The 15,179-nt window shown below is 47.3% G+C and overlaps 2 protein-coding genes across 2 annotated transcripts in view; both read right to left on the reverse strand.

The window, feature by feature from the left end:
• Nucleotides 1-1,450: 1,450 nt before the first annotated feature.
• SLX4IP (SLX4 interacting protein) lies at nt 1,451-5,008 on the reverse strand (the record flags this gene model as incomplete). Its single annotated transcript, XM_072944635.1, is given in 5 exon segments — nt 1,451-4,529; nt 4,531-4,584; nt 4,586-4,652; nt 4,654-4,786; nt 4,789-5,008. Coding segments are annotated over 5 exon segments (669 nt in total), but the record flags the coding sequence as incomplete, so codon positions are not given.
• The window catches only part of LOC102541385 (protein SLX4IP), a 130,189-nt gene continuing 119,894 nt past the window's right edge, over nt 4,885-15,179 (reverse strand). Inside the window, exon 6 of the mRNA XM_072943822.1 lies at nt 4,885-5,023. Within this exon, the coding sequence (XP_072799923.1) occupies nt 5,009-5,023 (15 nt within the window). The 3' untranslated portion in view covers nt 4,885-5,008. The remainder of the gene's footprint in view (nt 5,024-15,179) is intronic.

Here is a 15,179-nt window from a genome sequence, read left to right on the forward strand (position 1 = left end):
TCTGAATGTATATTCCTTGGGGTTAATTCACTTGCTTTAAAGGAAAGTGACATACACATCGAATTTTTTTAAACAATTTTACTTTTTATTCATAAAAGAGGTTCATTTACACGACGTAACTAGTTTCATCCCCTTGGCAGGTGCAACTATTTAAAGTAATTTTTAATAGTTTAAACAGAACAAAGGAGGGGATAAGGCCAGTGGGGGAAGGGGGCTCTCCCGGTGGTTTCCGCGGAGGCTGTTGGCTTTCTATCTTGGTTGAAGATCGTTACTCCGGGGAATCTGTCAAATACCATACCTTTAGTTGCCCGACCAGGTGCTTGGGGACCAAATATATGGTTTTCCTGATTTTTGTTGAATTAAGATGCTTTTTGATAAGTAACTGTAATGGCAATCATGAAGTAATACCATGTTGCACAATAAAACTTAATTCTTGTGATTAAACTCAACCCCAGTACTGAGTAGTTCTTGACAATTAAACGCAATAATTTCATCCACTCAGGTCCCCTCTGTTAAAGCTACATGTTGACATATATTTGTTCCTTGTCTTGTTAATACAGAAAGCAAATCAGAGGGAGTTCTTTAGATTTCTGAGAATTTAATTATACCATTAAATTGTAACATCAGTGATATATAGTGTTAGACCTCTGTCCTAAGTATCTGAATTAACCCCATTTTACAACACTTAATTCATTTTTTTACTAAGGAAACCTTTAAACTACTTCACAGAAATCAGCTTAACTTTGCTTTCGTACTTGCCCCAACGTGTTTCGATTCATTTGTGTTTAATAACAAGGATCAGACTCTCTCGTCCAGACAAACCAGGCATGGAAATTTCCCCACCAGAGAAAAGAAGACGTTAAAATGAGCTCCACAGCCGAGTCACAGCACGGCACACCGAAGGTTCTGGCTCTGAGCAGAGCCAAAGGAGGACCTACTCGCCAGAATTTTGTGGCAGTACCACAGGGGGGCCTGCCAAGAAGGGATTTAAGGAAACTGGGGACGGTGACACTGTGATCCCAGGCCACGCTCTTGTTACCTTGTGGGCTCCGCCCTCTCCGAGCTCTTTCTGAAGTCAAAGGCCACTGATATGCCCAACAGTTCATGCTAAAATCCCAACATGACACCCAAAGCAAACACATTAACAGTGGCCCCACTGTTGTCCCCAACTTATATCCTGAGATAGCTCCTTCAGGGAGAAGTTATGTTCTCCAAAAACCAAAATACAGAGGGTCTACAGGACTCTTGCTTTTTATAAAGTGAAATGCCTTTTCCTACTTCTTTTTTTTAATGTTAAAATAAGTGAACACAAAGCTGCAGAAGAGATGCGGTGCACCTCTCTCCCCAACGTCTGCTCCTCTGTGGGTAACAATATGCAAGCGTATCTGGATGACCGTTAACCTCCAGAGGCCAAGGAAAGAAGAATGTGTAAGAAAAATCACACTGCCTGTTCTCAGACATTTCTTATTTATGGGCATTCAAAAACAACAACAAAAACAGCAATTTATTAAAAAGTCATTTGAAAGCACGTGGAGGTGACTTAGAAGCCACGACACTGAGAAAGTTACAGAGTTCAAAGTTACAACCTTAATCAAATTGGGTTTACATTTCTTACAAGCATCCGAGTTACAGAAACGTGAATATACATTTAATTTGGGGTTATTAAATAAGTGGCTGAAGAACTTGTTCTTTTTAACTAAGAATACTGACAGGGTCTCAGACATTCAGATGCTGAATAATTAAGATTATTAAGAAAATGATAACACACCGACTCCCAGCAGCAGAGAACTCACTCCTCATTTCCCACCTAACAAGCAACCAAAGAACCTGGCAGCCATTTCCCCTTTTGTACATCCAAATATCCAAAGAATCAAACAACCACTCAAGTCACAAGAGATCCTGGGGAGTTTCAGACACGTGGAAGGAAAAGGCTTAAAGGCGAAATTCCTCAAACACATGCTGCCGGCGTGCGGAAGCGGACAGCTGTTCCGTGAATCCCGTCACGGTCCCGTGTACGTGATGGTCTGGGAGAGAGACCCCATCCATCTGCAGCCAAAGCCGCTATTTCCCCTCTTAGATCACAGTCCGTACCAAACGCCGATGCCCAGGCTTTTCTTGAAAGAAAAGTCATTAAAAATGCGAGTATGGGCTTCAGCCACCAGGCCTAGGTTAACTGGCAGAATAAAAACGCAATAAAAACTTTCTCTGGGGCCTCCAGTTCAAATGTCTCCTTCTAGTTCGGGGCCAGCAGGCGGCCCCTGTTCTGGAATGGCTCTTTTTGGTCCCAGGCTCTCTTCCAGGGAGCTCACTGCTGCTTGGCCTGTCACCTGGGTTATTATTTGTGCCCTCTTGGCTGGAACGGTTCTAATAATTGTTTCTCCTTAAGCAGATCCAATGGCACACTGTGGTCCTGCCTTCAGTGAAGAGCACACTCAGAGTACAGGTCACTCTGAGAGGGGGCCCACGGTGGGCCACGTTCTCCCACCTTCTCCACGGGGCTCCACTCTGTGCAGCCTGCCCCTCCTGGATGAGCAGAATCCGCTCCGCTGTGGCTGGATTCTGTTGGGCTCCCTCTTCTCCTATGGAATCCCCTGACTGGGATCACCTGGGGCCAGGGAAGAAGCTGGGGGGGAAGAGGAAATGGGCATCAGTGGTCGGGGCCGTGTTCCCGGTGAGGGTGGCGAGGCTGGGGCCGTAGGAAGGAGACAGGTTTCCCGGAAGAGCACCTGCAGCCACGGCCAGGCATGGCGCACTAGACTTAACTTCGTGACCTGAAACGGTGCCACGAAATACGCCTGCCTCCTGATGAGTCCTGTCCCACGAACAAGTGGGGAAAGGAGACCCGGGAAGGACAGACGGAGCCGGGAGACACCACTGATCAGTCTCACGCATGAACTTCCACTGAGTCTATTTCCATACTCTTTTATTTTGCTGGGCTTTCTGGGTTATTTTTTTGCTAACACCTACGTGTTGGGCAACACACTCGACTTTCCTTGTTACTAGGGAGGGACTACTTCAGAGGACCACCCAATGTTGAGAAGAAAGAAAAGATGTATTTGATGGGTGGCCTTTGAATATGGTTTCTTCCCTACTTTAGGATGAAACTGGGCTAAGGAAATCTATCGTAGGTGACCATGCAAAATAAATCACTGCTATGATTCACTGCGTGACATTCCAGCAAGCCCGCTGGAGACCATGGCGGGTAATACAGCAAGTGGAAAGCTCCTGCTTGGAGATTTAAACTGCCTGTGGAGACTTCCAAATGGGAAACTGGGAACTCTGGCCACTGAGCTCCCTCCCGTTGGGTTCCGGTCTGTCCCGAACTCCCCAGAATCCTCGAGGTGGCAGCAGGGACAGGGACATGCCTGTCCTACAAGCGAGAACGCGCCTCTCCTGTGTTTCCGCTCATGTTGGGCTGGATTATACGTAAACGCTCAGGGTCGGGAGAGCTCCCTGGGGCTGCAGCAGCCATACTTGAGAACCCGGGAACAGAGTGACTCACACCTGAACCCAGGCGCTTTACAAGTTTGAGGGGGCGGGAGGGGGTGCACGTCTGTGTCCACACATGGGCCCCTGTTGATGCGCCAGGGGCCACGGCAGCCAGGCTGGGGGAATAAACACCAGGGGGTCTCCAATTAGCCCAGTGGGTCTCGAACTTGGGCAGGCTTCAGAATCACCCAGGGACCCAGGCTCTGCATTTCTAACACATTTTCAGACAATGATGCTGGGGCCAGAGGCAGACGGTGTGGACCACTAGCCTGTTCCTTCCCTACAGCCCCACTCAGGCTGAAGAGCAGGACGGTAAACTGGATCCCTGGCCCTGGACAGCAGCACCGCAGCACCGGTCCTGACGTGGCCCACGGCGTGGTCTGCATGGGGACGTGATGGGGAGGCACAAGGCTGGTTCCCCCATGCGGTTCTTCACGAACGCTGTCACCGCTGACAAAGCAAATGGCGGCTTATCATTAAAGTAAGTTCCTGATCTTGTCATCAACTCAATTGGAAAAGACCCTGAAAAGGAATATGTGTGTAACTCTGCTGTACACCTGAAACGAACACAACATTGTATACTTCCATAAAAAAATTTAAAAATAGACAATAAGTAAAAAGGTTTCTAAAGATAGTTACAAAGGGTGATGAGAAGGCAGCAATGCTCTCAGGAAAAGCACACAGGCTCCTGGAGGTGATCGCCTGGAAAGCTCACAGACAGGAATTTTCTATTTGAAATAATCACTCGGATTCCTTTACCATCACAGCATCTATACACACTGCTCATTCCTCACAGGTTTGGCCACTGGACCCTCCACTGCAACTCTGCCCTCCTCCTCCGTAAGTTACAGGCCTCTTTCGGACTTCTTTCTTTCCTCGGTTGGGCTGCCCTGAGCTGGAGATAATCTGTCAGTGTTTGTGGCTGAGCCGGTTTGCTGTGCCTGTCCTGGCTTATTTTTCATAAGATGTCTGGAGGAGAGATTTTCCAAAACACGCAACTCTTCATCAGACGTGGTGTTTGCCAATTCCGGTTTCAAAAGGAACCCCAGGTCTTGACAGCTCTGAAGTTGGCAGGACCCTGACAGCTTCCCTTTCCCTGCACTGTTATTTCTCTCTGGGCTAATTGATCACTTCCAAGAGAAACTCTCTGGCGGTGGTCGGAGGCTGCGTTTCTGTGGTACTCTGGCCCCTTGTGGACCTTGTCTTGGACCCGGTGATGCTGACTCACAGCTACAGACAGGGCTCCTGCTCAGCAGCCCTGCCTCCAACCGCGCCCCAGGATGAGGTTTTCGCTGGCGGCTGTGTCTTCTGGCGGGGTCTGATGAACTTTTTCCAGCTTTGGAACAGGAAGCCCCCAGTGGCTCTCAGCTGCCTTTATGTAACGCTCGGCCCACGGGCTCTGATGGGGAACTGGATGGGGCCTGTTACCCCTCCTCCCTGCCACTTCTGCCATCACTGGGTCACTGGATGTTCCTGCAACGTCCCTGCTGCTCCACGATTTGCTCACGACGCTGCTCTTTCAGTTCTGTTCACACTAAAACAAAGAAAGATTTTTTTTTTTTTGTGAAGCTGTTAAGTCTGGTTTCCTCCCTGTTCCTCTTGTCACATTTTATGCACTTGAAGGAGGAGGTGTGTCCTCCCCTCCCTTCTTACCCGCCGGCAAATCTAGAAAAATCCCAAGTGCATGTTTACACATGCATTTTCCAATACACTAGGATACACTTTATTAATCACTGGGTTATCAATGGAGTATTGACGGAGTTCATATTTTAACCAAGGAAATTAAGGATCAATATTGCCTACATCTGATATATTGATTTTTTTTCCCAGAACTAAATGCTCAAATACGTCCAAAGTACAGGCTGTGTGTGTGTGTGTGTGTGTGTACAAACATGCTGCTGTACACACACACACACAAACCCTCCTTCTGCAACACAGACAGCAGACAATGCAAACTGCACTGTAAATATAAAACTCACTTGGGGGGCAGGGAAGATGCTGCTGGGGAGATTCAGAGCCTCGAGGCTTGGCTCTGGCATATCTTTGCAGCCTTGTGAATGGCCTGAAGTTTCTCAAACCGCCAACCACAAAATATCAAAGCTGAAATATTTATTTCGGCTCAGTGTTAGCCTGGAAACAAATACATACATTCACGTTCTGACTGCTGCTCTCAAGGGCCCAAGGATTATCATAAATGACACTGGGGTCCGAACACGCATCTTAGGAAAGGAGCGTATTTTTCTCCAGCTCTGTCTGGAGTTGCTCAGAAAGTTGCACAAAACACCATCAACAGGTGCTTTTCATCCTCAAAGGGCCTGGAATTAATTGTTCCTTGCAACACACCTGTGAAGCAAGGATCCCCACCCTGCCACCGTCCAGGGAGCACGAGGAAGAGCCTGGAAGGCGGAAAAGCAAGCGTGCGACTTCGGGTCAGGTCGGTGGCAGAGGGGCTTTGTCAGTGCTTTTGTCCACGCACTCCTGCTGAGTTCCAGACTTCGCGTTATGTGCCCAGCCGTACAGACAGCCCAACACGAGGAAAAGGAAACACACGGGACCTACATGTCTTTCAGAGCATTTCTCCTGAGCTCTGCGCCAGGAGGAAGGGGACTCAGCAAAATCCTCAGCTGCTCAGGGCAAGCCCTTCCCGTCTACTCCGAAAGATGACAAAGGTTCAACCAGAAATCCGCTAGCCGAACGTGAGCAAAAACAGTTACACTCTGAACGCCCTGGAGGACAGACTGATTTTGGTCAGGATTAGGTGAAACCGTATGGTGTTAGGCTGTTTCACGTTTTTTCAGTCTAGAACTTTTTTTGTAAATTGTCACTCCTTTTGGACTCCTGGCACACACGTTTCATCCATTACCATGTGTCACAAACACATGAGACTGTGAGGGAAAGGATGGCGATTGCAAGCCATCTAGGAACTCTCGGCCAGCGTCTGACACCTCTGCGGCCCCAACCACGATGCAGCCCACAGCCAGGAGCCAGGCAGCCGCAGGCCTGTGGGCCTGACCTTCAGAGACCTGGTGGCACGGCAGTCTGTACCCTGATTATCCTAAGAATTCCCTACATTTACTCTATTTACAAAAATACCAAAGATGGCCTTTGCAATTATACTAACGACTGCGGGAGAATTAAGCCTTTTAATACTGGTACTTTGAAAACTAGAATTTGTGATTCCTGGTTACTAAAAAACTGGAATTTTTTTTCCCCTTAAACTGACAGCATTAACATGGCTTTAGATAATTCTGAGACTACCTGACTTTCTATACTTAGATGTTCTGATGGAAGCTTCACAAGAAAGTAACTGTAAAAAGCAAAAACTTCCCAACCATCACCAACACCGACCCATTTCAGACTTTGGGAACTGGCTTCTTTTTGTTGGCACGTAGATAATTCAGACAATTCAGGTATTAGCTCCTTTCATTTGCTGGTACGTTTATAAGTACCCTTCTCCATCACATTCCATGATAAAATGTTGCTGTCACAAGAAACAGTATTGATAAGGTATCAGTAGATCCTTGCTTTATTTTAATTTTATTTTTTTTTTGTTAATGGAGGTACTGGGGATTGAACCCAGGACCTCATGCGTGCTAAGCATGCGCTCTACTGAGCTATACCGCCACCGCCCCAGTGGGTCCTTGCTTTAGACTTACACTGGAATTAAGAACGACAGCCTCAGAAAGCCTGGTAGGTGGCAGCCGCCAGTATGACACCTGGGTGTCCCACAGAGGGATGCTATGAGCTTTGGACAATCACTGCCTTGCACCCTGGGTACCAGCCTTTAGCTCTTACTAACCCTGCCTACGGTTTCAGACCCGGATCAATGTCACCCAGAGTCATATCCAGTTGTGAATGAAGTCAGTTTCTAAGGTCAGTGAGCAGAACACTGCGGCTTTTATTGGATTATACTGCATTTTGGTGCTTCTCCCTTTTCTTTCTCCTAAGATTTAGCAGTTAACCAGAAAGAGTTACTTTAAAAGTTAGATGACAGAGACAAAAAAGGGAGAGAGAGAGACTGAGATTTATGTGTGAAACACTTCTAAACATGCCCTATAAGTACAGTAGATTTTCCCCTTCCAGCCACACCCTGTAAGTGCAGCATTTTCAGAGCTGAACAATTAACGTAAGGAGCATGAGTCAGGCTTTGAACAACTCTGTGGGAACCAGAAAGCCTTTTGCTATTAGGAATGATGTAAATTCCCCAAGGCTGGAAGAGGTCCACAATGGAGGCAGACAGGGTCATAAATGGCAACAATGGACACTGCACAGGCCACGGAACGTAGGACACGGTGACAGCGACAGTCTTCACATCTCATATTCGACTATTCACCCACTGCCTTCATTTATTTATTTTTAAAGTGGAGTTTAAAGAACACTCGGTATTTCCTATGGGAACTTCAAAAACAACTCTGAAAAACAGGACAGTCGACTCTCATCCAGAATTCATCCGACCGCAGACAATGGGGGAGGATGTCCTCAGAAGAAAAAAAACAACAGAAAAAGTGACAGAAGGAAATACCCAGTTCTAAAAGTGCAAAACCTGTGACTTTGTTCCCACCTCCTCAAAAAAAAAAAAAAAAAAGAAAAAGAAAAGAAAAGGCGAAGTGTCCAGCTTACAAATTAAAAACACATTTGGCAATTTGTTGAAGGCGGCATATTTACATTTGTATGAAGACTGGGTGGGCAGGGGGGAAAAACAGAGATCAGACTCCTTCAGCTCTTGAACTGTCAGATCTCATTAGAAATCTATCATTCTTAACATTTCTGGGGTCAGTTCACTCCCCTTTGTCATGAAATCGCAGCCTCCAGTGCCTCCAGTGCAAACACGTCTTCCAGAGGAAGCAGCTATCACCCGGGAACAGGATTTCCCAGAAGGCTCATCCTGATTACTAATGGCTTCTCACGTCTGCCAACAAAATGCAAGCGTGAACTCTGCAGAAGCAAAACTCTCAAGGTGCCGGCCATGCGGGCGGAGAAGGCTGCAGGTGCCTCCGGGGCTTCACCCAGGTGACACTGCTCCTTTCCGGACTGGGCTATGACTAATGACTCCAACATCTTCTGCAAAGGATACAGACAAATCCAGCGTATTCAAAAAGGCTCCCAGGAGGCCATCTGGAGTCCAGAGTCAGCACCCCATGGGGCCGCAGTGCTTAAGAAACGAGTTAACCAAGAGGGCTGCTCTGGGCCACCTCAGCCATCAGGGATTCTCCACAACCTGGCAGCCGGCTCTGAGGCCAGCTCAGGAATACAATTCTGAAACTACCATTCCCTGACACCCCTCGCACCCCATTTATTTATTTATCTTTGGCAATACTTTGAGGATTTTAGTTTTAAGAGCTTCCACCTGTACAGTTGTCTATACATAGTTCCAGGAAAAAACCAAAGACGGGCAAGGCCACCAGCCCCAGAGGCCTGATTACGGACACACTCTCCTCAGCAGCTTAAGCAGGCCAGGAATGCTCCCAGAGCACGGGGTCAGGTCCGTCTCCATCCCTGGGGGTGCTCTGGAGACCAGTGGATACACCGTAAGTCGAGGGCAGTCAAAGCCCCTGCTCCAGTACAGGTCCAAGGGGGAGGCCAAGCAGATGAGTGTTGACAGGGGCATCACCCCCATGTTGTCTGGTCTGACCTGGGAAACATATTTTAAATTCCTGGACAGAACAGACTGCAAAGAGAGTACTCAGCAGAATAAGCTGGATTGAAATGGAGTTAGAAATACTGGCTGATGCTCGGGTAACAAAGCAGGTTGAAATCATGGATAAATCAAGTTCGCTCCATGGTGACTGAGTGCTGTGTTTGAACAGAATACTACTTACTGCTGGATTAATGAGGGATGGAGAGTGAGGCTGGCCTAAAAAGACATTAAAAATACCCACTCTTAAGTTCATATGCTCCTCCAGGAGCCCATCAAGCACAGCTGGGCCTCCTGAAGGATGGAGGGAAGACTGGCATTGAGGGAGCTTTACAAAAATATCAATTGCCAGGACCCGTCCCTGGAAGTTCTGATTCACAAGCTCTTGGGTGGGGTGAGGAGATCTATCTTTAGGTGTCCAGGTGGTTCAAGAAGAACTGCTGATATACGTGAAGCAATATTCCACAAAGCAGAGCAACGGATAAGCAAACGGAGACAGGTACACTGAGTCAGCCTCTGGCGAAGGGTGGTCCAGGTATGCTAGGCGTCAAAGGCACCCGGGAAGCTTGTTCAAAAACGTTCAGGATTCTACCCCAGAAGCTACTGCCCTGGGGGATCGGGGGGTGGCGGGGTTAGGTAAGCTCCCTTGTGATTCTCACACCCAGCAGAGTTAACTAACTTCTGTCCTAAAGGGACATGCAGTTGAAAACTGAGCAGAGTCATCCAATCAGGCACCACTGAACTCTGGACCCGGTGTTGTTTAAGGTCCTTGCAGAAAAGTACACAGACCCACCGAAAATGCTCCTGGCTCTCAGGGAGCCCCCATCCCAGCCGGGAAGACAACAAACAAACAAACATCCAATGCCAGGTCGTGATGAGGTCACGAGGAGAAATAAACCTCTAAAAGGTCACTGGGGTGCAGGTGCAGTTTGAGATACGATGGTCAGGGAAGGCCATGGTAGGTAACAAGGTAAGCTTTACCTAGAGACCAGAGTGGAGGATGAGCCATGTAAGGACATGGCGGGGAGCCCTCCTCCACTGATGGAGGGAGTGCAGTGCAGTGAAGCCATGATAGAAAACTGTACAGAGAATTTCTCAAAAAATTGAAAATAGAGTTACCCTATGATCCAGCAATCCCACTCCTGGGCATATATCTGGAGAGAATTCTAATTTGAAAAGATATCCCAGTGTTCACAGCAGCACTGTTTACAACAGCCAAGACATGTGAGCAATTTAAATGTCCTCAACAGATGACTGGATGAAGAAGTTGTGGTATATTTATACAATGGAATACTACTTAGCCATAGAAAATAATAAAATGATGCCATTTGCAGCAACGTGGATCGACCTGGAAAGCTTCATTCTAAGTGAAGTAAGCCAGAAAGAGAAAGAAAAATACCATATGGTATTGCTCGTAGGTGGAATTTAAATAAAAAAAGACACAAACTTATGGTTACCAGTGGGGAAAGTTGGTGGGAAGGGATAAATAGGGAGTTTGAGATTTGCAGATACTAACTGCTATATATAAAATAGATAAACAACAAGCCTCTACTGTATAACACAAGGAACTATATTCAATATTATGTAGTAACCTTTAATAAAAAAGAACATGAAAAGGAATATAGGTATGTATATGTATGACTGAAACATTATGCTGCACACCAGAAACTGACACATTTTAAACTGACTATACTTCCAAAAAAAAATGGCATATGGAGAGAGCATTTCAAACCAGGAAAAGGGGTCAGGGAACAGGTTAAGAGGGGTAGGGGTGGTGTGTGTGTGTGTGTGTGTGTGTGTGCGCGCGCGCTGGTGATGGAAAGGCCACTGGAAGGTTCCAAGAAGAAAAGTGACTTGGTATTTTAAAAGGATCACCTTGGGTTGAATAGAGAAACAAGGGTGGAAGCAGGGAGACCAGGGATGCAGCTAGAGCAATGGTCCATTCTAGGATGTGGGTCTTGGAGGAAGTGGTGGTGATGAGAAGTGGTTAGGCTGGAAATGTGATTTGAGGGGAGACCCAACCGAATGAGCTGATGGACTGGACACAGAGGGCGAGAGGAAGGAAAACGGCGAGGCTAACTCCAAGATCTGTGGTTTAAACAACTGGATGAAGGAAGTTACTAACTTGACCAACACAGGAAGTACTGGGGCAGGGGCAGGCTTGGGGAAGTGAAACCAAGAAACCTGTGGTAGGTATGTAAGCTTTAAGAGTCGTCCTGGACATCTAAATGGAGACACTGAGCAGGCGGTGAAGATACAGGTTCCAGGAAGAGTGGTCTGTCTGCAGTCCCGAAGTTGGGAAGTCCACAGAGATGGTGTCCGTCTGGATGAGAAAACAATAGAGTAGACGAAGAGGATTCAGGAGAGGAGACTATGAGGGAATCATTAGTGAGAAAAGAGAAAAATCAAGATAACATGATGTCCCTGGAGGCAAGAGAAGAAAGGGCTTCATTAAAAGTGAGAACCGTGTCAACCGCTGCTGAGCGGTTAGGACTGAACGCTGGCCAGAGGAAGGTGAGTTGACAAAAGTTATTTCTGGTGACGCGCTGGGACCCGAGCACATCTGGGATGGGCTCAAGAGTGAAGTGGAGACAGTGGAGACCAGAACTCTCCAGCAGAAATAGAAGAGACACTGTACAGGTAACTTTAAATCTTCTACAGACCCATGAAAAAGTAATAGGACGCGGGTGAAATTAAATTGCAATTTAATCCCAAATGTTATCGTTACAACATGTAATCAATATAAAAATATTGAGAGAGTTTATTTTTTTTGTGCCACCTTTGTAGCCTGGTGTGGATTCCACACTCTTAGTACATCATTTCTGACTACTCCCCACCCTCACCTTCAGATGCTTAATAGCCAGACGTGGCCAGTGGCCACAGGACTGGCCAGCACAGGAGCGGACAACACTTTTGAAGAGCTCTGAAGTGAAGGGGAGCAGAGAAATGGGTGGTAGCTGGACTCGGGGAGGTGAGGGGGTTAGCAGAGGGTGAGTGGGTGACGACCCTGGGATAGGCATCTTTGGTGGGATGGGATCGGCCACTACATGCCCAGCTCCAGCTGAGTGTCAGGCACTGTTCCAGAAGCTCTGCCTGCATTCACCAGCATCACCCTCAGAACAGCCTGGTGAGACAGGGAGTTTTGTTACTGCCACGCCCCATTCGTGGACGAACAGCACGAACGCAGCCCTACTACCCATCTGATAGCATGGCTTCTGCTGGGAGAATCCTGCTGCCCCCCCCCCCCAGCACCTGGCTGCGGGCCCCCAGGGTCCATGAGGATCGGGCTGCTGGTGACTCCGAGCATCCCCGTCACAGCTCACCCCAGCCACACAGCCTGCCTGTTGATACATGAGCACCCTGCATGGTCCTGGCTGTAAGATGTGACAGAAGCTATCTCACTGAACTCATGTTTCTAGGACTGTGGAACATCCTGCGGGATGTGAAGGCAATGGGGCAGGGGGAGAGATCCTCAACCTGTTGATGGAGGTAAAGCTATTGCAACTTTCTCACAGTAGTACTTAATGTGGTCATATGGTACTCTCATCTTTCATCTCTTGAGGGTCGGATCTATTTTCTCACGGCTATATACACGAGTTTCTTCTGATTCTGTTTTATTTACCCCTGAATGAAAATAATTGGTAACCCAAACAGAATATTTTAAAATTAGAAATTCACAGAATATTAGAATACGTACTCTTAGGTGACATCCATAATGTTACTGTATCTGAATCCCTCATGATCACATCTGCTGAGAATGATACACCCAGTGTTGATCAGATCAGATTAATGCTCCTAGGATGAGAGGTGGAACAGAGGCCAGGCCAGAACAGATGGGGAAGGGAGGCCAGGAATGGCACTCCTTGGTGGCTTGTCCCACAGCCAGGTTCATGTAAGCCCCTCAAGTTGGTGTATGATTGTCTGGGGAATGTAAATGCAGCAAGATTTATGAAGCACACTTTGGAAACTGGAAAGCACTGAACACATTTCTTTGACATTGTTGTGAAAGAAAACCTGTTATCTGCACAAGCCATATGGGTTTATAAGAAGGCAAAGCATGTTTTGCATCTGTAGGAAGCTGACATGACTATAGTGTTTTCCCCATGTCTCACTGGGGCCTCACTGAGTGTTCGGCAGAACGAGACCCAAGAGGCTAAGTGTCTGAGGCCACATGTTTAGCTCGGGGCAGGACTGAGTCAAGAAGTCCTGGCCCCGTGCAGTGCTCTCCCCACAGTTCCCAGGGGGTTATATGCCTTCCTGGTGAGAGATGGAAACAGAGAAAGGGCACAGGACCCTGAGCCGGAAGCCCATGGGTCCAGCCCTCCTCAGTCACTATCTCACTGGGGGACCTGGACAAGCCACTTATCATCTCTGAACATCAGTTTCCTCATCTATTAACGAAAAAAAGGGGCCAATAATCTAGCTAGTGGGCACTCATTCACTTTCTGGAAACTAGGGAATCATGTCCTCACTGTCCATCCAGTGTCCATACATTTCAGGAGGCCTTGTCTCCAAGCCTGACTCCAAGTGGGCCTGTGACCCAGGCCGGGAGAAACTGGGTGCAGAATTCAGAAGGCTCAAAGAGATGCATGGGCTACAGTGGCCTGGGAAGAGGTCTGCTCTCTTTTCCCAAGAACTTGGAGCCGCCAAGACCAACCACCACGTACAGGCTGAGAACGAAGCCAAACAGTGGAAAGCGGAGCCAAAAGATGGTGAGAAACAATCCTGATGAAATTCTTTGTGCCTCTGATCAGCATACCTGAAGTCTGGGCTTTTGAGGCACACAAGCCAAAAACCTTTTTTTTTTGCTCAGCCATTTAGAATTGGCCTTCCTGTCCCTTGAAAACTAAAATGTTCAAGACTGATACGATCTCTTCTCAGGTTAGCTGCACCGAACAAGTTATTGTATGTGACAGCCCTCTGCAAACAATAAAAGCCTTTTGCAAACAATAAAAGTAGAGCAAAAGTACTATATATCAGCTTATGGGAGGAGGGAGGCAAATAATAATATTAAAGTAAAAACTGCCACTATTTTCAGTTATGACTTTATAATAAGGCAAGAAGAAAAGGTCTTCTCCTAAGATTTAGCGTGATGCCTGATGACTTCCTGGAGCACCAGCATGGTGAGATGGGACGGGACACAGAGGGAGTAACTTACAGAAAAGCAGCCCAAGTAGAGCATGAACTATGACAAGGACCACAGTTTTAGACCGTGACGCAGTGTGGCCGTGTGGAAGCCACGTCTTAAAATGAGGAGGAGCTCTCCCTTTCCCAAATTTCATTTCTAATAGTTTCTCAAATTATTTGACATTTGATAAGGTAAGGAAGTGAAAAGGACAAAACAGGGGGGGCAGAGTGGTCATGAACAACTGAAAGAAAGTATAGGAGCACACGTGTGTGTATTGCCTCAAAGGACCTGAAGCAAAAAGAGGTAAATGAAAGGGAAAAGTGGTACCTCGTGAAATCCACTGTGGACTGAAGGTGTTTCGTTACAGACGACAGGGCTGGAGGACGTCTGTGCTGAGATACCGACAATGCACTCGATGCAGGGGCCAGTCCTCATGAGACGCCCACCAGGCGGACGTGAACTCCGCCGTCTCAGAGATGAGGAAACTGACACCCCAGCGGCCACATCCGTCATCCGCCCAGTTCCCACAGGGAGAGGCACGCCTTTCCGCGTCACTAGGGTCCTCCGGCCCCAGGCCCTCCGTTCTCTGCCCTCCCACGAAAGGACAAGGCTCCAAGGGGAAGCCGAGCACAGCCTCACCAATGAAGCTGCTACTTTGGTTAGCAGTTGGTACCCTAGTTTTGTTTTGTTTTGTTTTTAATGATTTTTTTTAAAGTTTTTATTTCTTCTGAGTTGATGACTGTGTGGACCTAGGGACCTAGGGAAGTACCAACCAATGAAAAGTTGCAATGACTCTTAACCTGAAAATGAAATCAGTGAAAAAAAAATCAAGGAACTTATCTTGCAGAGAGTACACATTTCACAGGGATTTTCCAGTTTATACTTACCTAACCCCCGAGAACCTAAAAATAAATCCTAGACAAACTT

This window comes from Vicugna pacos, chromosome 19 (assembly GCF_048564905.1).
Source record: "Vicugna pacos chromosome 19, VicPac4, whole genome shotgun sequence".
In the NCBI taxonomy this organism is placed as follows: domain Eukaryota; kingdom Metazoa; phylum Chordata; class Mammalia; order Artiodactyla; family Camelidae; genus Vicugna; species Vicugna pacos.